We start from the raw sequence: 22,809 nt of genomic DNA on the forward strand, positions 1-22,809 counted from the left end.
AAAATACTATACATAAATAATCTATGGGAAGGCAAATACCTTAAAATAATGAAGGATGGCAGATCTGAACTTTAGATCTAGATCTAGGGATAGATCTAGAACTTTCTATATGCATATGACAGCAAACCATTGGTGGTTTTAAGACTGACATTTCAAAAAGTCTTTGCCAAAGCAACTTTTTTTTGAGGGGGGGTTAAAATTTCTTCTTTATTTTTTTTAATTTTTAGTTTTTAATTAGTGAGTCACCGTGAGGGTATAGTTACATATTTACATATTTTCATGCTTGTGTTTCCCTCATACAGTGTTCGTGAGCCCATCCCTCCATCAGTGTCCATTCTCCACCACCAATAAACCCAGTATCCCTCCCGCCCCCCAATCCCATCCCCCCACCCCACTCTGCTTCTGTGGCAGGGCATTCCGTTTTGTTCTCTCTCTCCTTTGGGGTGTTGTGGTTTTCGACAGGGGTATTGAGTGGCCATCGTGTTCACTCTCTAGTCTACTTTAAGCACGTATCTCCCTTCCTGCTCGGGCTCTCCAATCACATTTTACTTTACCCTTCTCTATCTGGGCTGCCTTTCCCACAGTATGTGAGGCCAGCTTCCAAGCTATGGAGCCCACCTCCTACTGTTTTATACTACTATTCTTTGGTGTTAGTCTCCCACTCTGTTATTTTAATTTCACAGATGAGTGCAATGTTTCTATGTCTATCCCTCTCTTCCTGACTCATTTCACTTAGTATGATACTTTCCATGTTGATCCACCTGTATGCAAAGTTCATGACTTCATCTTTTCTAACAGCTGCATAGTATTCCATTGTACAGATGTACCAAAATTTCTTTAGCCAGTCATCTGTTCTTGGGCACTCGGTTTTTTTCCAGATTCTGGCTATTGTAAACAGTGCAAAGCAAATTTAAATTGCAAGTAAAGTTCTAAATTAAATTTTTTAATAATAGATAAAATTCCAAATGTTTCCACAAATAAATAGCAGGTACTAAGTCGAGGAAGGAAAAAACATAAAAGACAATTACTTTCATATAAGCAAATTAGGGGTATTAGTGGAATGGATGTTACATTTAAGCAACGAGAAAGTTGTACAAAGTAGTTAGTCCTAGTGACTGGATATCATAAGCCTTGCACAAATACTGATAATATTTAGGACAAAATTCTTTCAATTCAGAAAGCACATATGTTTAATATTGTCTGAAATGGAGATGTTGAGAGAAAAAATTAAATTACTAGAGTATGCTGAGAGAAATCTTCAAAAAGGACTGGTCTGTTTTAATATCTTAACAAATCATATTGTCTTTATGAAAAAATGTTATACCTATCATTAATTAAGCCAATACTCTCCCAAGAATTATGAGAGCAACTTGATCAGTATTATCTAATTCAATCTTTTGAAATTAATTTTTTAATGTAACTAAAGAGCTATGCTTTGCAAAGTTACTGACAGTTGTGTGGTAGGCATACAATTATTCAACATCAATCCCTCCATTAGTGTCAGCTTCCCTCCACCAGTTTTCCTAGATTCCCTCCCCATCTCAATCCCCCTCTTCACCCCCACCTGTCAACTTGACAGGTACATTGCAAAGTTTCAGTGGTTGCTGCTTAGATCTCATGTTTTCAGTTCTGTTGAATCTACGTTTTGGGTATCTGGCTTACACCTCACTCATATCTCTCATATTATTGATATAACTGAAGCCCTCGTGCCCTCATGCCTGTTAACCCATCACTTTTTTTTTTTGCTTTTGGGTCATACCTGGTGATGCACAGGGGTTACTCCTAACTCTGCACTCAGGAATTACTCCTGGCAGTGCTCAGGGGACCATATGGGATGCTGGGAATTGAACTCATGCCGGCCGAGGGCAATAAAAATGCCCTACCCTCTGTGCTCGCTCCAGCCCTAACCCATTACCTCTTTTTCTCTTCTTTCCCTCCCCGCCTCCTTGATAAGGAAATATATTGTAGTAAGAGGGGGGATACTTAGATCATCCTTGAAATCAATTCCATTTTAAGTATTATATATAAGGTAGATTTTTTTTTGTTTTTGAGCCACACATGGTGATGTTCAGGGGTCACTCCTGGCTCTGCACTCAGGAATCACTCCTGGTGGTGCTCAGGGACCAGAAGAGATGCCAGCAATTGATCCTAAGTCAGCCGATTGCAAGGCAAGCCCCTTACCTTCTTACTATCCCTCCAGCCCTGGTAGGGTTTTTTTTTCTCTTTTGTTACTGATAGCAAAATTAAGGTGTTAAAAATTTCAATGATTTGCCAATAGTTACAATTAGCATGGAAGCCAGGACGGGAACCCAAGCCAACTGATCCCGGCGCACTTTCTATGACGTACACCCTAGTGTAGCTTCTACACCTTCATCTCAGAGCCTGCAGATGAGTTCTCCGATGTCAGTAGCCTTTAATTCTTTCTGTTTTCCTTAAAATGGAAAATGTTTCCATTCCTAGTTTACTTAGCAACATTCTCTTTGTCTATTGCCCTCCAAGAGAAGTGACATGGTCCCAGTATACCTCCTCAGATCCACCTATGACTGGGGGGATGCAAATTTGTATACTCTCGTGCTCAAACTTCCTGCACCTGCTCAGATAATGAAGTCCAATCTGACATTCATGATTCCAATAGTCAAGTTTTCATTGGCTTCCAACACCACCAACGTAAACCCATTCTTACTGGTCTTCATTCATCAAACTAACAGTTTTTCTTCCTGTGTCCTCCTACATCTCACAGGGTTTCCCATGAACATGTAGGAGAAAATACTTCTTTGCGATATTCGAGAGTCTTATTTATGTCTCACCCCCAGAGACCCCCACACAGAAACCTCCTCACCAGAAAACTAGTTTCTTCTTTGTCAGTTCAGCTTTTCACCGGAATAAATGCATTGAATCCCTTATTCTCCTCTCCCCCCACTTTCAAACATTTCATCTTTTCTTTAAAGAAAGCCCTTTTGGACTCCCAGCTGTCTGTACTCCATAGCTAAGAGGAACAATCCCTCCTCCATCTCTGCATTTTATCTGACTTGGCTTCAAGTGCCAGCAAGGGACTTGATAATAAATTGACTCAGTGCTAGACTTGGGTGTAGCAGTCATGTAGTTAACCCCATTCATTTTTCAGATGAGGAAATTAAGGCCAAAGAGAAAGATGTGACACACTGCTGTCACACTAATAGAGGGTGACAAGTCAAGAATTCAGACACCTTAGTATCACTCAACCAATACAACTCCTTCTGCTAGGCACATACCGTTCATATTAAAATCTGTTTCCTACAGAGTGATGACTTTGTTCCTGCCCAATATCCTGATATTTACTCAATCTCTTTCCTAAAAGTTTATATTTCAAAGGCTCATACCAATCTCCTTTCACTGTCTCCATCACCCCCAACCCCCATTGCCCCATTGCCTCACATAGACACGTACATAAACTTTCTAACCATGTCTCATGGTTTTCTTTTTCAAAAATGCATTCCTGGAGCCCACTCAAGCTTACCTAATCATAGTGTCTGAGGTTCTATCTTAGAATCAAATTTTTTCAAAGCAAGGGGGTATGGTGCCACCAAAAGGTCAACCTATACCTATGGGGAGAGTGCATCAGCAGCCTGATGGTGCCTTCAGGCTTCCTGATACCCCCAAATTGCCACTGTGCCGTTGGCCAGACCCCAACCACTTGGAACCAAGTTTGCCAAGAAATTTAGTGGCCAAAAGTTAGGTATGTGGGAGCCACACCCATAAACCACCTCCGGCTCAGCTATGCAAGCTCATTTATTGGCCTTATTTCAGACACCCATAGATAAATCTTGAAAGAGATTAAAAGCCACAATTAATCTCGGACCCACACATGACTGAATAGACTGGGGTAAATTGGAGGGGGTGGGTTGGCCCACCCAAGCAGAACTCCCAGCAGCCATTTGCTTCCACAAACCAAAATCACCGCCATACCCCCAGCCTGACTCCACCATCTTAGGACGGATCTCACCAAGATATAATCTGTTGAAAATTCTGGTATGTGGGTTTTGTGATGAAAATCTCCAGGCTTTCTCAGATTTGGGATGGGCTACCTCCCCCGCTTCCCAATACACGTGGTAGCACTGGCAGTCACCCCCACAAACCAACTCCAGAGCCACCCTGTAAGCTTTACTACCGGCCTTGCTTCAGAACCCCTAAATAATCTCGGAAGAGATCAGAAGTCACAGCTAAGCTCAGACCCAGAGCCACCCTGTAAGCTTTACTACCGGCCTTGCTTCAGAACCCCTAAATAATCTCGGAAGAGATCAGAAGTCACAGCTAAGCCCAGACCCAGGCATGACTGAACAGACTGGAGTAAATTGGAAAGGGCGGGTTGGCCTGTGTCTACCCAAGCAGAGTCCCCGGCAGCCATTTGTTTTCACAATCCAGAATTGCTGCCATACCCCAAGCCTGACTCCACCATCTCAGGATGGACCTTACCAGGATATAATCTGCTGAAAATTGTGTAATGTGGATCTTAGCGTACCAACAGTCCTGATCCAGAAACACAGAGGCAAGTCCCTGAAGACACCACAGTGCCAGAGATCTCTCTGGGCACCATACCGAGCAAATTTCACTGGGGCACTTTAGATCAGGTTCTAGGACTAAATCTCCAGGCTGCATGGTGGCAGAGGAGCTGGGCTGTCCCTCCCCAGGTCCCCTCCTGCCCAGAAGAGTGGCTGTCATGCCCACAATTTGCCTCCAAACGCCATCTTAGGGAACCAACAGCCCTGGCCCAGAGACTCCCAATTGAATCCCAAAATGGACTAGTGCCACGCACTTATGTCTCTGGAACCCAACTATTTACAATCTGGAAATTTACATTTACAATCACGGCTGCATGAACTCTCATGATATTCAAAAGGAGCAATCGAGAATAAAGTATCTAGCATCTGCCCCTGGCAGGTAGGCTTGAATGGTGGTGGGAAAACTTGAGGAAAACATAATGCCCCAAATTAGAGAGGGAGTATTGGGGAAATTGTCTGCCACAGAGGCAGAGTGAGGAATGGGATGTGTATTGGTGGTGGAAAATGTGCACTGGTGAAGGGATATGTGTTCCATCATTGTATGACTGAATCTCAAACATGAAAGCTTTATAACTCTATCTCGTGGTGATACAATAAAATAAAAAAGCAATGTGAAGTTCATGCCCAATTCAATCAGCTTAATCAATTGCTGAACAAATAGCAGTACTCCTACACCAGTTAAAAGAAAAAAATGTTTTTCAAAGCATACTAGATGAGTCTTAACTAAGAGAGGATTGTTAATATTGATAAATTGATAAATATAAATTATATATGTTTAATTATGACTTTATACACATCCTCTGTAAATTTATTTTTTATGATACAGTCTTCTATTGGCTGAGTAACCATCATGTGACAGGAGCTACACATGGTACTTACTACAGTTACTCAACATAATCACTGGTGGTAACTAAAACCATTCCATTGATATACATGTAATGTCTTATTAAGTCTCTTAAATGGAATATAATGGAATAGATTGCAAATAATGGAATAGATTCAGCAAGATTAAGTAGCTTGTCTAAGGCATTCTGCTAATACATGACAGAACTTAGACTTGAACCCCTATCAAATAATCAAAAAGTCTTTATTATGCATCCAGTGACAGCCTCAGAACTATAACCATAACTGTCCTTTTTACAGTCTTCAGAATATTAAATGCAAGAAAGCTAAGGGATGTTGGTGGGATGTTGGAACCAAGGGTAGTTTTTGATCCCATCACTGCTATGTTTGATTCAACATGGGTCCTCAGGAAAATATCTTCCAGAACACGTTTTCATCGACTTGATTTATTAACTTTCATATTTCTAATAGACATGTTAGCTGACTTAGAAACACATGTATACAGAGGACGATATATGTTATAGAAGAATAATTCATGAATCAGAAAAGAAGAAGTAGGAAAGAAGAAATAACTTAACATGCAAGTAGAAGAAAAAAAATTTTTTTTTTGCTTTTTGGGTCACACGGGTGATGCACAGGAGTTACTCCTGGCTCGTGCACTCAGGAATTACTCCTGGTGGTGCTCAGGGGACCATATAGGATGATGGGAATTGAACCCAGATAGGCCATATGCAAGGCAAACTCCCTACCTGCTGTGTTATTGTTCCAGCCCCAAGAAAAAAAAATCACGTAGTAATATAAATATATTATACTTCTTTGTGACCTAACAAATATATTATCTTTGGATAGAGCAGTTTCCAAAATTTTAAGCAATAACTTTTAGTACTTTTAGATAACTTTTAGTACAATAACGTTTAGTACTTTTAGAGTTCATGATGGGAGACAAATGAGGTCACACATATCTCCATAGTGGCACAATTAAAAACAAAATGAATAAATCAATGCATTATCTCTATATTCCAACATTTATCTACAAGAAAAATCATTATTTTAGAAAGTATGCAGAGTTCTGGAGTTGTTCATAGGTTCGAACACTGTTGTTCTCAAACAAATTCACAGCTGTGCTTTCTGAACTGCCACATCTTCTATCCCATAATTCTGTTCTATTTTCCTTCATGGTACTTATCTCTACATGAATTGTGTTCATTGGTTATTATTTTTATCATCTGTGTCTTTCATTAGCTTTTAACTTTTACCCGGGAAAAAATGTTGCTGTGCCTGGCACTGCTGGTTCTCCATATGTTTGCTAGATTAATTAATGAGGCAAATATCTTTCTTCAAGACTTGTTCCTTTTTCTTACTTTGTTTTTTGGGTTTGGGGGCCATACCTAGTGATGCTCAGGGGTTACTTCTTGCTGTGCACTAAGCTTTACTCCTTTAGGGCATTATAGTTTGCAATACAGACGCTGAAAGGTTTGTTTCAGGTTTGTTTCTTTACCTACTTTCAGCTCTCAATTCTTGTTCAGAGTGATCATTTCCAACTATGTGACTCAAAGTGATTCAATTTCAGTATCTGTATTGCAAACCATAATGCCCTAAAGGAGAGAGAGAACAAGAGCAAGAGTGAGAGATATATTGAGAGAGAGAAAGAGAGAGAGAGGGAAGGAGAGGAAAAAGGTGCCTGCCATAAAGGCAAGGTGGGGGGTTATGAGAGAGAAACTGGGGACACTGAGTATTGGGAAATGTACACTGGTGAAAGGATTGATGTTGGAACACTGCGTGACTGAAACTTAATTATGAACAACTTTGTAAGGGTCCATTTCACAGTGAGTCAATAAATTATTTTGAAATAAAAATTGAAAAAGTATTACTCCTTGTGCTTAGGGGACCATATGAATGCCAGGGATAGAACTTTCGTTGGTCATATACAAGGCAGGAACCCTACCTGCTATACTATCTCTTGAGTCCCAAGACTTTTGTTCTTATTGTATGTATACATTTATTGACATACCATTATACTACCAGCCTATCTCAGAATTATATCTAATATGTATTGTTCATCTGGGTTGGGCATGTCAAGAAGGCATCAACTGTGCCTTTTTTTGGTAAAACTATCATAGACAGTAGAAATCCTGAAGACTATTATATTTCAGCTTACCTCCCCCTTTTATCCACCATCTTCTCCACCCTTCCACTCCCCCCACACACACTATTTTACAGGCACCAAACCAAGTTTCCTCAACCCAATTTGCAGACTTTCCTAATACCTAGTTTAAGTAAGCCAGAGATGAAAGACCTGGGCACCCCGACTCTGTGCCAGCATGTTTCTGTGACAAGCTGTTCCCCATCACTAAACCTAAATCTAAGTTCTTCCATCCTTATGGTTCAGTGTCCTAGACCCACTTTATAAAACACATTTTGTTCTATAGACACCATTAACACCTTACAATGCTCCAAGAACTATGAAAATGTCTACAAAAACATTGTAAACATTGTTTCATTGCATTTTAGGCCAACTCTAGGTAGTGAATATTTTAATTTCTATTTCCTTTGAGATTCACTGTATCACTGTCATCCCATTGATAAACAATTTGCTCGAGCGGACCCAGTAATATCTCCACTCATTCTAGCCCTGAGATTTTAGCAGCCTCTCTTTACTCATCCTTCCCAATGGTGCTGCATTAGAGGCTCTTCAGGGTCAGGGGAATGAGACTCATCTTTGTTACTGTATTTGGCATAGGAATACACCACAGGGAGCTTGCAAGACTCTTCCCCGTGCAGGCAGTAAACTCTCAGTAGCTTTCCAGGTTCTCCAAGAGAGAGAGAGAACTTGGCTATCAGGTCCTATGGGTAAATCTGAACAAACACACCCCTATGTCAAAAATGAAATTTTGTGATTCTGTCTTTGAAGTGCTCTACTAGCAAAACTTTCTGATTATGCACCTCCCTAAACAGATCAATTTCCCTAACCTCCTCACATCCTTACGGCGTTCCCACTGCCAGTATCACCAAAACTAAACCTTGGCAAACCTGCTGCCCCTCTGTACATGATATTGTCCTACCTCCCAAGCATGCTATTTACAGATGAACTCTTCCTCTCAGTAACCAAAACCAGCCCGTCTACTTTTTAGTCATTCACTTCCACTGAAACATCACCTACCCTCTTCTCTGGAGCCACCCTGCTCTCTAGATTTACCCTCCATGCTATCTGCTGGGCTAGGCAGTAAGTCTAAGCTGTAGAGCTCAAGAATGTGATGATTCAAAGAATGTACTTGCAGTTCTTCATCTCCAGAGAACCACGACAGTCTCTGGGAAATGGAAAGCATCCCACGCATTATCCTCAGGTCTTATTTTTGGTTCTTTCTCATCCCAAGACCCAAGCTCCTCCTCATTCCTTTCTCTTCCACGGGTCTGAGAAAGTCTCATGCTCTTCATCCTCATTTTTCCCCCCGCAGGTGATAAACAAGTACAATTTCCCACAATTTTCCCATTTCAACATCTAGTTGAGAGCACTTCATAACCATCCTTGGAGAACAGAGATCTAGAAAGTTCCTATCATTCTGCATTGTTAAGGACACCCAAGAGAGAAAACTGTCATGGAAAGGAATAGTGACTTTTTTCTCTAATGACACATAGTTAGATCCTACCAGTGCAAAACCAGATCCCCAGCTCCTAAAAAGTCTAAAGAATATTCTTTCCCCCTACAAATTGCACAGGACAGGTCTTCCCACTCAGAAAGAATTGTTGAGGATGTGTGTTATCTGTTAGCTTCCTGCGCATATTCATCCTCTTGAGAGGAACTCAGCTTTCTTAGTGAGTTTCTGGAAGCAGAGAACACCGGGTTTGCTCAAGTTATCTTTCCATCAGAGGCCGGACTCCCCTCCCTGTGGAGGGAAGACCAACCTGACTCACCTGTCCAAAGTTGGAGAGCTTCCTGCCCAAGCCCCGCGTCTCCAGAACCACAGCTGACATGCTGGCTCCAAGAGGGGACGTCTCTAGCTCTAGAGGGAACGGGAGCGTTTGCAGAGAGCAAGTGCTTGCAGGGGTTTTTAACCTGAAGTTAGGGAGGAGAGGAGAGGTTCCAAGGGTGTCTGCTACCGGGGTCCAAGCCACAGTCACACCCCAGTGGGCGTTGTCCTGACGCAGTGGGCTGCACGGCTCAGGGCAGAGGGCGGAGGGTACTTGGATGCAGGGAGGCCGGACTTGGCTGCCTGCCCTGGTTGGAGGGAGGGGCAAAGCGTGCCGGGCCACCTGCTGCTGGCACCCACCCAGTCTGGCAGGTCTCAGCTCCCAGAAGCATGGAAGCAGGCTTTCTGCTCAGGAGTAAAACCATGAGGGGCTGATGATATAAGCTCCAGTCCCCCTTTCCCTCTCCCTGTCTCCTCTCATTCCCTGCTCCAAGCAAAATCAGGTCTTTGTTTGGCTTTGGTTTGGGCTTGGGTTCCCACCTGGTGGTGCTCAAGGGTTCGTGTACAATGTTGGGAGGACCATGGGGTATAGGGGATCCAACCTGCAAAGTAGGGGCACTCGCCCTTAGAATCATGTCCTTGACCCAGCACTGCTGGGTTTTAACCTCAGCTTTGGTTTGGTTCTTTCTATGAACAACTCAGCAAAATGCCTTTCTGTGATTTGCAGAGAACCACACTGTGAATGCTGAGCAAGCTTGGAAGGAGCAGAAGCAAGAGCAACCCCTGGGTTGAAATTCAGCCCTTGTGTCCTAGGGCTGTTCATTTCGCCCCAGAGCCCAGAAGGGAAAGGTAGAACCACATTGCTCCAACATTTAAAGCATAGAACTATTCTCAAAGTGAAACAGATACACAGAATCATTCATTCATTCATTCATTCATTAAGCATGTTATCTATGAGTAGCGTTAAACCCTCATTCAGTGGGAGATATTGTTCTAAAGTAGGTGCAGTAAGTAAGTGCACAGCAGAATTGAGGGCTAGTGCTGAGGGCCAGGTGGCGTTCTAGGCATTGGAAGTGTGGCAGTGGACCACCTTTGGCCAGGCAACACTTCTAAGAGAAAATCAGAAAATAAACTAAGAAATCATTTAAGCAAACTCATATTTCTGAACAAAATACAATAGAGGGTTGCTGGGAGGGAAGTTCTGGAAGCAGCTGAAAGATCTCATTCACTCATTATGGTGAATTTCTCTTAAGGGTACAGGGTATTCAATAAAAGAAAGTCAGAGGTTGAAAAAATAACATACAAAATTCAGGGGCATCAAAGTAATGAGACTGTGAGAAAATGAGCCAACCCTAGAAATCCACCCTAGAGTCCTTGCAAAAATAACCAAGCATCTTATACAAAGCAACTCAGGTTGTGGATTCAAAACAAATGTATTAACTTCATTCAAATACATTAACAAATGCATTGACCAGTGGTTCCCCCACTGATTAGTTGTATAGGTGTGAGCAAGAGTTAATTTGTCTTTAAAATGGTACTTCTAAGTTTCTTTGTGCCTCTCTGGCTGCCTGTCCTACCTGCTACCCAGAATGTAGACACAATAAAGTATGATTTTGATTAAAAAGTCCTTTTTGTCAAGTGCCTTACGATGAGCTGGAAACTCTGGTGTTAAACATAGCAATGGAAGGCAAGACCTTAACTTCCATCCTCAGGATAACGCATATTCTTTATCTGACCTCTCAGTTTTCTGTGTGGCAGACAAAATTTCCTCATCTCCAAGATAACCTGACAAACTCCATTTCTTCCATGCATGCTCCTTTTATGTTAAGAAGGACACAAATGGGGCAGAGCCAAAATAAATAGGCATGTGGGAGCAGAGCAATAGTACAGTGGATAGGGTGAACCCCATATGGTCCCCAAAGTAACTGTCAGGAGTGATCCCTGAGCTCAGAGCCAAGAGTAAGTCCAAAACACAGCCAAATGTGTCTCCCTATTCCCTTCCCACAACATGATTATGGAAGAAAAAGTGAGGAGAATAACTTATCTTGGCATTAAGATACAAACTCATTTAAGATGAGTTTGCTTGTGGGCAGGGGTTTTCTGATTTTTTTTTCAGTGATACGTTGTTGCTCTAAAAACGTGCATATCTAGATGCATCCAAGCATGCAATTTGCAATCTTCTGAGATGCTGTGAATGACCACAAAGGGAAGGGTACCATGTTGCAAGAAGTGCATTTGTGTACTTGGCAAGCTCAGAGCTGACCTTCACTGATCAGAAAGTTGAAGATTTCCCAACTACTGCAGTTTATCAGTCTCTTTTTATTTAACCTCATCTTCAGAGGGCTGAGTTAATCATAATCTATGAGCTCCTGGCATATAATCCAGGCCTCCAAGGCCCCTTTCTTCTTTTATTTATTCTTTCTCTTTGATCTTCATTTCCCATTCCTATTCCAAAACCCAAACACAACTTCCCTTGATGTATTTTACCTTGCAAGTGAAGTGTATGAAAAACATTTTTGTGTGTATTTTCATGGTTATGCATGACAACATACTCTATGGATGTACCATAGAGTTAATAATTTCTAATATTTTCCCATGTTCTTAGGTACCTTCCAGGGTGCTGGGTCTAGTCTTTTAATTGGTGCGGAGTATTCCACCAGTTTGTGTTTGCTGTCCACTATATTTGAGTTTATTTCCGAGCAAGAGACATAAAGACCGCCTTTTCCACTACACTAAACAACACTGTGATAAACAGCCTCATGCTGAACCCTCCTAGGTATCTGTGAGAATTTTTCTGATGTAAAAGGGGCAGGTCTTCATCAAAAGAGACATTCATTCCTAATTGTATGAAGGACTGCCAGATAACCCTTCAGAATCGTTTATTCTACTTTGTACTCCCACCAACAAGACAAGAAGCTCCTTGCTGGGAATTCCCCACACTTGACATTTTCCAAATGTCTGATTCTTTGCCAACCTAATCATTGTGAAGAGTTATCTTTGCCATATTTTCCTGCATTTATCTTTTAGCTTGATGCTTGAGCATCTTTTCATACACTTATGCCACTTGGCTCACCCATGCTGGAAAGAGATCTTTATCATATGCTCTGCCAATTTTTTCTGATTGGACTCATTTTCCCTTGTTGATTTGCAGAAATAATGTGTTTTCCCAGATATCAGCCCTGTGGCATTTCTTAGTCAGTGAAACATGACTCTAGCGCTGTCAGTTAACTACCAACTGGTATTCTTCCCCAAAGGGGGGAAAATACTACATACATAATATTTATATGTTATCTTATATATAATACATTTTTATATATTATATATAGCAATCCTCCCCTCTCAAAGAGCCCAGCAAACTGTCGAGAGTATCGCGCCCGCATGGCAGAGCCTGGCAAGCTACCCATGGCGTATTTGATATGCCAAAAACAGTATCAATAAGTCTCACAATGAGAGATGTTACTGGTGCCCACTCGAACAAATCGATGAGCAACGGGATGACAGCGACAGTGACAGTGATATATAGCAATAGGTCGTTGAAAATTTTTGTGGTTTTGCCCTTGGTGTTTCATTTAAAGACATTCTTCTTTCCTAAATTTGAAAGATATATTTTCTTTTGTCCAACTGTAGTTTTCTTTCACACTGAGATCTAAAGTCTCTTTTTATCTCTATTTGTCTATGGATTACAATAGTGACCTAGTTGTTTCTGTTACTCCAAATCATGGCTAATTTTTAAACATGAACAAATTTTTCCCTCATTTCTTTGTTTGTTTGCTTTGTGTGTTTTGGGCCCTCACCCGGCAGTGCTTAGGACTTGTTTCCAGCACTTAGGACATCCTGTGGTGCCAGGGATTAAATGGGACCTCCTACTTGCAAAGCATGTCATCTAGCCTTTTAGGGCATCTCCCTGGCCTTTTTCCAAGTCATTTATTTTTGATATCAGAATATGTTGAGTTATGATGAAAAGATTTTGTGTTAGGGAGACGTTGACATTAGCATAGCTCCTGGAACGTAGGAAGAGTGTACACTCTGCCAATGGTGTCTTGGCAAAGCATCTTTGTTCAGTGAAAGGGGTCTAGGACATCGGACACAGGAGGCCGGTGCCCTGGGTCAAGGACAGTGACAGAGATAAACTTGTCACAGACACATGCATACAGAGGCCCTGAGTTCAATCTCGATCCCTTGCATATTCTCAGACCAACACCAGAGGGTGTGCCCTGGTAGTCCCCTCAATACTACTGGCCCAAACCCTGACCTGTCAGGCCTACACCACCAGGCTGAGTATTGCCAGGGCTGGCCTCTGTCACAAGCACTGCTGGAATAGTCCCTTAAAAGATTAAAGGATCGTTTCTCAGAAATGCATGGCAGGCGATGCCCCTTTAACTTGGGGTAACATATAGGTTTTCTTTTTTCTTCTTCTTCCCCCCCCCACACTTTAAGCACTGTGGTTTACAAAGTTGTTCATGATACATTTGTTACATGCATTCAATATTCTAACACCAATCCCACCACCAATGTGACCTTTCCTCCACCATTGCCTCCATTTTTCCAACCACCCCCCGGAGCCTGCCTCCTTAGCAGGCGCAAATTAATTTATTTTATACTGCTTGTTACAATTGCTAATGGTATCATCAAAAAATACTTCAGCAAAAGAAAATTTTTGAAAATTGGCGTATCTCACTATGGTATCATGAAATTCTTGTCTGAGGGTTTACAAAACTGTTTTTTGATAAACTGAGTTCTCTGTGTTGTTTTGTTAATTGAGCTTACTTGGCTTCTATATTGCTTTCCCATTTAATTGAGTGTACTAGTCGATGTCAATATTGTAGAATTTAGAGGTGCTGTGTGGCCACAAGTATAGACATATGCTCCAGAAACTTTAGAATATTTTATTGAGCCATACTTTTATAGAATGTAGTTGTAGCTTCCAGGACTTTCTGGAAGTACTGGGGGGAGGGAAGGCTGCCCACCCCAACTCCAGAAGATCCCAGAGTTCTCAGTCTGAAAACCGGAATACCTGGAATTTTCAGCAGTTTGGCATCTCTGCGAAGCTTAATCACGAAGCAATGGAGTTGGGTTGTTGGCCTGGTGGCAGCTTTAGGGGATGTGAGTGATGCTGCCAGGGTTTCAACAGGGTGGGGACTCAGCATGTCCGCCTATCAAGGGTACCCCAGAGTTTTCAACCCAGAGACCTGTGTGCCCATGAAGTTTTACATCTTGCTGTTCCCTTGAGATTTAATCGTGGATCTGTATATATCTATATCTGAGTTTTTCTCAAATTGCCATCTATATCTGAGTTGTTCTCTGGAACAAAACCTCAGTTTCATTCCATTGATTAACCCTGTAGATTTCATTGTCATACAGCACTTATTCTTACAGTGGAATTTGGTAGCATACCTCATACCCCTTGTCATACTAGTATTCCAAACATAATTTCCTGTTCTTTTTTTACATAAGGGCATTGTGAAGAATTGTAAAGAATACGGCAGAGCCTGGCAAGCTCTCTGTGGCATATTCTATATGCCAAATACAGTAACAATGATGGGTCTCAATTCCCCTTACCCGGAAGGAGCCTCCAATGTGGCACCGCTGGAAAGAAAGAGTAAAGAGAGGATGCTAAAATCTCAAGGCTAGGACGAATGGAGACGTTACTGGCGCTCGCTGGAGAAAATCGATGATCAACGGGATGGCAGTGACAGTGATTTTCATCTGTGATTGGCAAGTCCACCTTTTGTACTTGTCTTTTCACAAAATTTACTTATCTGTTACTGCACACTCATTCTTCTAAATTCCAGTTGAAATTTCGGTTGTTTTAGCTCTGAATTTTCTTCTTAATATGGGAACATATGTTAAACAGTTTTGATAGTAGACATACAAGCTGGAGTGTTAAAAATTCTCCATCAATATTATGCTTGATTTAGGTTTATGTTTAATCATCATCAAATATATGAAATTCTATCTTCCTGAGGAGCTTTGGTTAATTTTCATCACAAAGTACTGAATTTATCCAATAACTTTTCTACATGTTTTATATATATAATGTTATGTTTATTTTCCTCTATCAATATTAATTCAAATTAAATTGGTAGACATTTCAGACTTTGGATTCTCCTTGCACACTAGGAGAAACTTTCCTTATTTGTGATATATTCATTTTCATTAAATTCTTAGATATGCGTAGCTCATATTTTATGTAAAATGTTTCCATCTATGCTTATTCATGAAAAGGGACTGCAGTTTTATTAGTAGCATTACCATCATATTATTTTGTTAAAAGGTTATTATTGGAATGACAAAAATTATGCACAAGGAGTTGTACAACAACTTGCATCTGTATTATAAATTTCTGAAACCCTATAGAAGACATGAATTATTATTATTATCTTTTATTATTTTTATTATAGGCTGTTGGGGAACAGTTTTCCCTGTACAGTGCCCGGACATGTCAGGCAGATGTGGAGTGAAGGATGACAGACGCACAGAGAAATACCCTCTGGGAGCAGCTGATAACTGTTCACTTTACTGCCAAATACACATATTTTGTAAAGAGTCTGAGCATCAAAGGGTGGTCCAATCACATAAAGTTGAGCATTATTGCCCTATCATCTCTCCAACTCTGCTCTGCCCCGGTCCAATCCCAGTCAAGGCTAGATGCTGCAGTTAGGATGACTTGCTAAGCACACATGACGGTTTCTGTGTCTTGGGCTCATGTGACCAGGAGGTCGAGTGAGGCTCAAGGCCGAACACCTGGTACTGGCTGACACCCTGTTCTTGTCAACTTGGCCCAGACACTCCCTCTTGCGAGGCTTCACTTCTGGGCTGCTTTGCAAGGTCGGGTCTTATCTGCTCCAGTGTCTGTCACCACAATGGGCATCCTTATTTACAGTACTGGATATGAAGGGTTTAATATGAAGGGTTTTCAACGCCACAGCATCCACCAAGTTGTCACTATTCCCTACCCACTATCCCAGTCAACTTGCTCCCACCTCTTCCCCCACTCTGGTAAGCTTAGTTCTGTAGACCAGTTCGCAGGGTTTTGCTCCTCCCTTAATACATCCTACATATGAGAGAGGTTATTCTGTATTTTTTCTTCTAATTTCACTCAGAATAATATTTCCAGATGAGTGCATGTAGCAGAAAATTACATAATCTTGGCTTTTTTTATAGTTAAATTCTACTATGTGTACAGAGATGAATAAACTAGTATATAAGTTCTTGGTTACTTGGGTTGCTTATCTAGTTATTTGTTCTTGGTCATTTGGGTTCTTTCCAGATACTGCTAGTTTGAAAAGAGATGCCGTGAACATGAAGGAAAATATCTTTCTGAAAAGTTTTTCAGCCCTTGGGGCATATGCCAGAAAGTAGAATTACTGGATCATATGGAAACTCAATTTTCAGTTTTTGGAGAAGTATCCACATAATTTTACAAAAAGGTTAACCAGTTGGCATTCCCACTAGCAGTGGATTTGTGTTCCTTTTCCCCTACATTCATGCCAACACTGGTTGTTTTTTATTCATCTTTTATATGAAGCAATCTCACTGGTATGAGGCGATAGCTTGTTATTTTCATTTGCATTTCCCTGATAATAAATGATACATAATACTTTTTCATATACCTATCAGCCATTTGCATGTTTTCGAAGAAGATTCTGTTCATCTCTTCCCCCCATTTTGTGATGAAGTTGATTTTTACTTATTAAGTATTACAAGCTCTTTATATATCTTGGATAATAAATTTTTTTCAGATAAGGGATGGAAAAATATTTTTTCTCAGCATGTGGGGGTGCATTTTTACTCTCATCATTGTTTCTTTTTCAGTCAGAAGCTTCTTAATTTAATGGAGTCCCATTTGTTTATCTTTGCTTCCATTTACTCTGCAAATGACATTGAATCGTTGAAGACATCTGTAGAGCCAATACAGAAGGACTTTGTCTATATTTTTCCGAACATAATTTTTGAAGTTGGGTCTGATATCAAGCTCATTAGCTCACTTTTAATTCACTTGGACATGGTGTGAGATAAGCATCTAAGTTCATTTTTTGCATGTGACTGACTAGTTTTCCAACACCACTTGTTGAAGAGTTTTCTTTCCTCCTCTTCATACTCTTTGCTCCTTTGTCAAAAATTAACTGGACACATAACTTAAGATCTGTCATTAGGTTCTCAATTCTATTTCATTAGTCTGCGAACCTACTCTAAAATATTTGGGAGAAATGCTCTTAAAGTGCACTAGATCCAAAATTGAAGGGGACAGGAAAAATTAATATTTCACTGTATTAAGCTATTGAGATATTATTTTCCTTTTCTTTTCAATTTGATTTCTATAGAAATTATTCCTGTCAAGGTCTAAACAAAATCAGCATAACAGAGTTCATAATATTCTTATTATTTTTTTAATTTCTGCGTCTCTATTTACTTTCTCTTTTTCAGATTTATTTTGTTTGTGTTTTCTCTCATCTTGCCAGATGTTTATCCTTTAAGAATCACTATTTCATAAGGCCGGTTTTCTCTAATGTTCGTTTTGTTTTCTATTTCATTGTTTCTCCCCACTTTTCATTATTATTTTCTTGATTAAACACTCTCTGTTTGTCTTTTTCCAAGTCTCAAGTGGAACACTCAATTTATTTGTTTCAAACTTGCTTTGTTTCTTGATAAATGCATTTAAATTAAATATTTCTAAGTATATTTTAGCTATGTCTCATTAGTTTGAAAGTACTTTTGTCATTATTCAGTTCGAATTTTTTAATATAATTTTCTCAGTAATTAAAAAGTTATTAGGAGTATAGTATATAAATTCAAGGTATGCCAATTTCATGGAATTGTGATAAGTTAGCCAAGCAATTACACTAATACTTGGAATTTGTTTGATCCACTTGATGGAGAAGAATCAGATAATAGAATATTTGACTACCCAATTTTCCCTCCTTCTCACTAGCAGAAATAAAAGCTCAGTATATTAGTCGGCTCCAGAATGTAAACTACCCTTCCCAGCTTCTTTGCAGTTAATTGTAGTTATATATCTACAGGCCTAATATTTGACCTAAGAAATACAAATAGATTCTTCAATGTCTAAAAAGTATCTCTAAAAGAGGTCATTGCCTTCTCCTTATTTTTTCTCCGTTTATTATTTTCATATTTTAGGATTTTCTAAGCATTTTACTATTTTACTTGGGGGCCACCAAGGTCACATATGAGGGATCCATGTAATATGGGGCTACTCAGAGCCTTGAGCTATCCCCCTGGCCCTGTTTTCCTCTTGTAAATTGAACTACAGATTCTGCCTAGAGCCAGAGCTGCCATCTTGAATGCCGAGATAAAGTTAGACATGAAAATATTAACTTTCCAAGGTAAGAAAGAGACAGATCAAAATTAGAAGAAGCCTGGTTTTTGATGCCACGGAGATTCACTTCACGGACTGCTGACTTAGACTGTGATATCAGACAAAGATTAGTTTCTATTGTGTTTAAACTTCTCTTCTGTTAAAAGTTGTTCTTGTTTGTTCAGGGATCATAACTGGTAGAGCTTCTCCTCCGGGGTCTGTGCTCAGGGGTCACTCTTAGTGGTGCTTAGAGATCAAATGCAGGGCTGGGTGTCAAGCTGAGATCAATCCACAAGCAAGACAAACACCTTAACCCCTGCACTAGCTCTCCTGTCCCTTTAAACTCCCTGTTCACAGCAATGAGAACAATACATAGGAGATGGGAGAATGATATTTTAAATGAATTTATCTAACAATACTCTTTCTCTGAACAGGAGAAACAGTAGCGTAGGTATGATACTTGCCTTGCATGCAGCTGATTCAGGTTCAATTCCCCAGCACACACACACACATACAGAGAGAGAGGGGGAGAGAGAGAGGGAGGGAGAGAGAGAGGGAGGGAGGGAGAGAGAGAGGGAGGGAGGGAGGAAGGGAGAGAGAGGGGGAGAGAGAGAGGGAGGGAGAGAGAGGGGGTGAGAAGAGAGAGAGAGAAAGAGAAAGACTTCTCATGAAAATTTAAAAACAACGCCATGTCTCATAGGGAAAAAAAAAAACCTTAAAAATTTCTCAGCCTGCACGAAAACTCTGGGGCACTCCGAGGAGGTGGGCAGGCAGAGTATCTGCTCTGTTTAAGCCTCAGCAGCACACCCACATCTCACAGCTGCAGCCATGCCAAGGGATCAACTCCACCCCTTCCTGAATGTTCTCTGCAGAGACCCCAAACTGTGAATGATTTCAGTTATCCTAGGGCCCAGGCTAGAACACTAGGGTCTTCTCAGAGTCAGGGTGGGCAGCCTCCCTCCTGCCCCCATACATTCAGAAGCCCGGGTAGTCACACCCACCTCCCACTGCTGTCTCCATGTCAGCTCATTGACCCACACCATCCATCCCGAAGTCTCTAATTCGTCCATACAGAAATTCCAGTAGAAGCACACCAAATTAGACTGGAAAGTAACACAGAAGTCAACTAAATTTCACAAGCAAAAAACATTAACACAGAAGGCTCAACTAGTAACAGACAGCTTAATAAATTCTTACACAAGGATACAACCCATGAGATGTAACGGTTTTCACATTAAAATTGATTTTTTTTTTTTTGCTTTTTGGGTCACACCTGGCTCTGCACAGGGGTTACTCCTGGCTCTGCACTCAGGAATTATCCATGGCGGTGCTCAGGGGACCATATGGGATGCTGGGAATCAAACCCAGGTCGGCCGCGTGCAGGGCAAACACCCTCCCCACTGTGCTATCACTCCAGCCCCTAAAATTGATTTTTATACTGATTGATTTTAATGTTGGAACTTTGTTATCTAATCCATTTTAACTCTAGATTTGTATCAACAGTAGTGGTATTTGTCTAGATTTAAGGAAAAAAATAATTTTAAAGGGGGGGAAAAAAAGAAAGTTCTCAGCATGCGTAGTTAGCTTCTTCAAGAGCTTCTTCCCCCCACCCTGTGTTTCTATGGCAACTTCTGTTTAGCTACACAGAACACCTAGAAATCTGAACACCACTATTAGCCAGTACCCACACCAATTAAATGTAGTTGGAGTGTGAAGTCATGGTTTTCATCAACGTAAGAGTTCTAGCCAGCTCTTCCAGAAATTCTTTAGAATGCCATAGACATTTCTTAGAATCAGGATGAAATCAGTTGGTAAATTGATTTGACTTAATGCTTTATAAAATAAAAAATATATGTGTACATATAGTCTTATCACTCTGGAGTCATTATATTAGTATTCCTTCATAGAACAGCAGCAGGAGGTCACTGGGAGAGTTGTAGTTCGTGTATTCATTAGTCAACAAATATTTGTTCAGGATTTGCTACGTGACGTGTACTGTTCAAGACACTGATTAGCAGGAGAGTCAAGGCTGTCTCTCATTGATGTCACATTCTATTGAAAGACAGAACCAGTACACAACTGAACAAAAATAAAGCAAGATAGAACATAGAAATAGGATGGGTTGGAGCGAAAGCACATGGGGTTGGGCGTTTGCCTTGCACTCGGCCAACCTGGGTTCAATTCCTCCATCCCTCCCGGAGAGTCCGGCAAACTACTGAGAGTATCCCGCCCGCACACCAGAGCCTGGCAAGCTACCTGGGGCATATTCAACATGCCAAAAACAGTAATAACAAGTCTCACAATGGAGACATTACTGGTGCCCGCTGGAGCAAATCAATGAACAACGGGATAACAGTGATGACAGTGCGACAGACATAGGAATGAAAATGACCCAGAGGAAACAAAGTTTCACAAAAAGCTCCTTTATAAAAAAGACTGTACTGTAGTTTGGACATTTAGGTTGTTTCCATATCTTGGCTATTATACTAAGTGCAGTGATGAACCACAGAATTTCAATTAAAAAAAATAAGGAGGCATTACATATAGGAGGGCTGATTTAAATTGGATGTACTAGAAAGATATTGTCACAAGGGAAGATTTCAACTGAAAATCAAATTATAAGATAGCCACTGTGCAATGATTTGGGGACAGAGGGTTTTAGTGCAGAAAAAAACTGCACAAGATCCACTGAAAATCCCAGCACATGCAACTTTTTATTTAGAACCTGGAAGAGACTGGCTATAACTGAAATAGGGAGAGTAGGAGAGATATACAAACTGAGTTTGGACAGATGGGCAGAATGCGTTCATGTGCATTGGAATCAGTGGATGACTAAAGCCAGTTCATACAGACAGATGAGAAATGAGCTGTAAGGAATTTTCTGAATCTAAGCACATTTGTGATTAAAAATTTAGGAAAATTTACAACAAAATACATTGTATTAAAATGAAGGTATAACTTACAACAAAATACATTGCATTAAAATGAAAGTAACAGTTACTCAAAATTTCTTATTTTATTAAGATTTTTTATTAAGAGCCTCTTGTCCCCATGCCTGGTGTGTTCACCGGGGACCCTCGGAGCAGGGCGGGTTGAGTTTCCCTCCCCACCTTGAGCAGAGCCCCGGCAGCCAAAGACCTCCGGAACCCAGCCACAACCATGCTCAAGGCCACTCTCCACATACTCAGAGGAGCCTCATGCATGAAGGAACTAGCAGAGGAACCTAGGTGTGGGGGACCCGGGGCTGAGATCTCCAAGTCTGTTCGGATTGGGACTGGGTCTCCTCCATCCAGTCCCCCCATTTTCCAGTAGCTTGGCAGCCACACACACAAACTGCCCCTGTCACAGTGTAGGCCCATCAATGGCCAGGATCCAGAGACTATTAAAAAACTCTCCCGGAAGCAACCAGGTTCAACCTCAGAGAACCTGGCAAGGTACCGAGAGCATCCTGCCCACATGGCAGAGCCTGGCAAGCTCTCCGTGGCATATTCAATATGCCAAATACAGTAACAGTGATGGGTCTCATTTCCCTTACTCTGAAAGAGCCTCCAATGCGGCACAGCTGGGAAGAACGAGTAAAGAAAGGCTGCTAAAATCTCAGGACTAGGACAAATTGAGACATTACTGGTGCCCACTCGAGAAAATCAATGATCAACAGGATGATGGTGATATACAGTGATACGGTGATTAAGATTCACTATCTATGCACTTCTGGGTATTGAAATCCATGGAATCTATGTGGGACAATTACCACTCAGTAATATCCACTGACTCCAAGTCAGTAATATCACGCTGGCAACCTGAAAATCAGTCACGGCTGGAATATTTGCATCATAAAAATCTGGCTTCCCATGACCCAGTGAGATAGTTTTTTATGTTTTTATTTGTATGGATAAGAAATCTGGGACACTGTGGTTTGCGGGTGATTCAGGATAGGAAATACTGGGAAATGTACTGTCTAGATTTTGAGTGAGAGCAGAGCCCCCTGGTGGAAGGTAATTGTGCTATCAATACACCTATTCACTCAGAAACTCCTCGCCCTTACAAAACCTTAGTAATTCCTGAGTGCAGAGCCAGGATTAACCCCTGTGCATTGCCAGGTGTGACCCAAAAAGAAATATATATATATATATATATATATATATATATATAAATGTTAAAAATAAAGCTTGATTTCAACCATCCATTTATTCTTTCTGTGTGT

At 40.9% G+C, this 22,809-nt stretch overlaps 1 protein-coding gene across 2 annotated transcripts in view; it reads right to left on the minus strand.

Moving 5' to 3' along the window:
• PAH (phenylalanine hydroxylase) overlaps positions 1–22,809 on the minus strand; it is a 93,709-nt gene that overhangs the window by 65,483 nt on the left and 5,417 nt on the right. Inside the window, exon 1 of one of the 2 annotated variants that reach the window (XM_004602778.2) lies at positions 9,294–9,418. The exons of the other annotated variant lie outside the window; for it this stretch is intronic. Coding sequence (XP_004602835.1) covers positions 9,294–9,353 — 60 coding nt within the window. The 5' untranslated portion in view covers positions 9,354–9,418. Of the gene's footprint in view, positions 1–9,293; positions 9,419–22,809 lie in introns of those variants that run through there. 2 annotated transcript variants of the gene reach the window in all.

The sequence above is a fragment of the Sorex araneus genome, chromosome 10, assembly GCF_027595985.1.
Source record: "Sorex araneus isolate mSorAra2 chromosome 10, mSorAra2.pri, whole genome shotgun sequence".
In the NCBI taxonomy this organism is placed as follows: domain Eukaryota; kingdom Metazoa; phylum Chordata; class Mammalia; order Eulipotyphla; family Soricidae; genus Sorex; species Sorex araneus.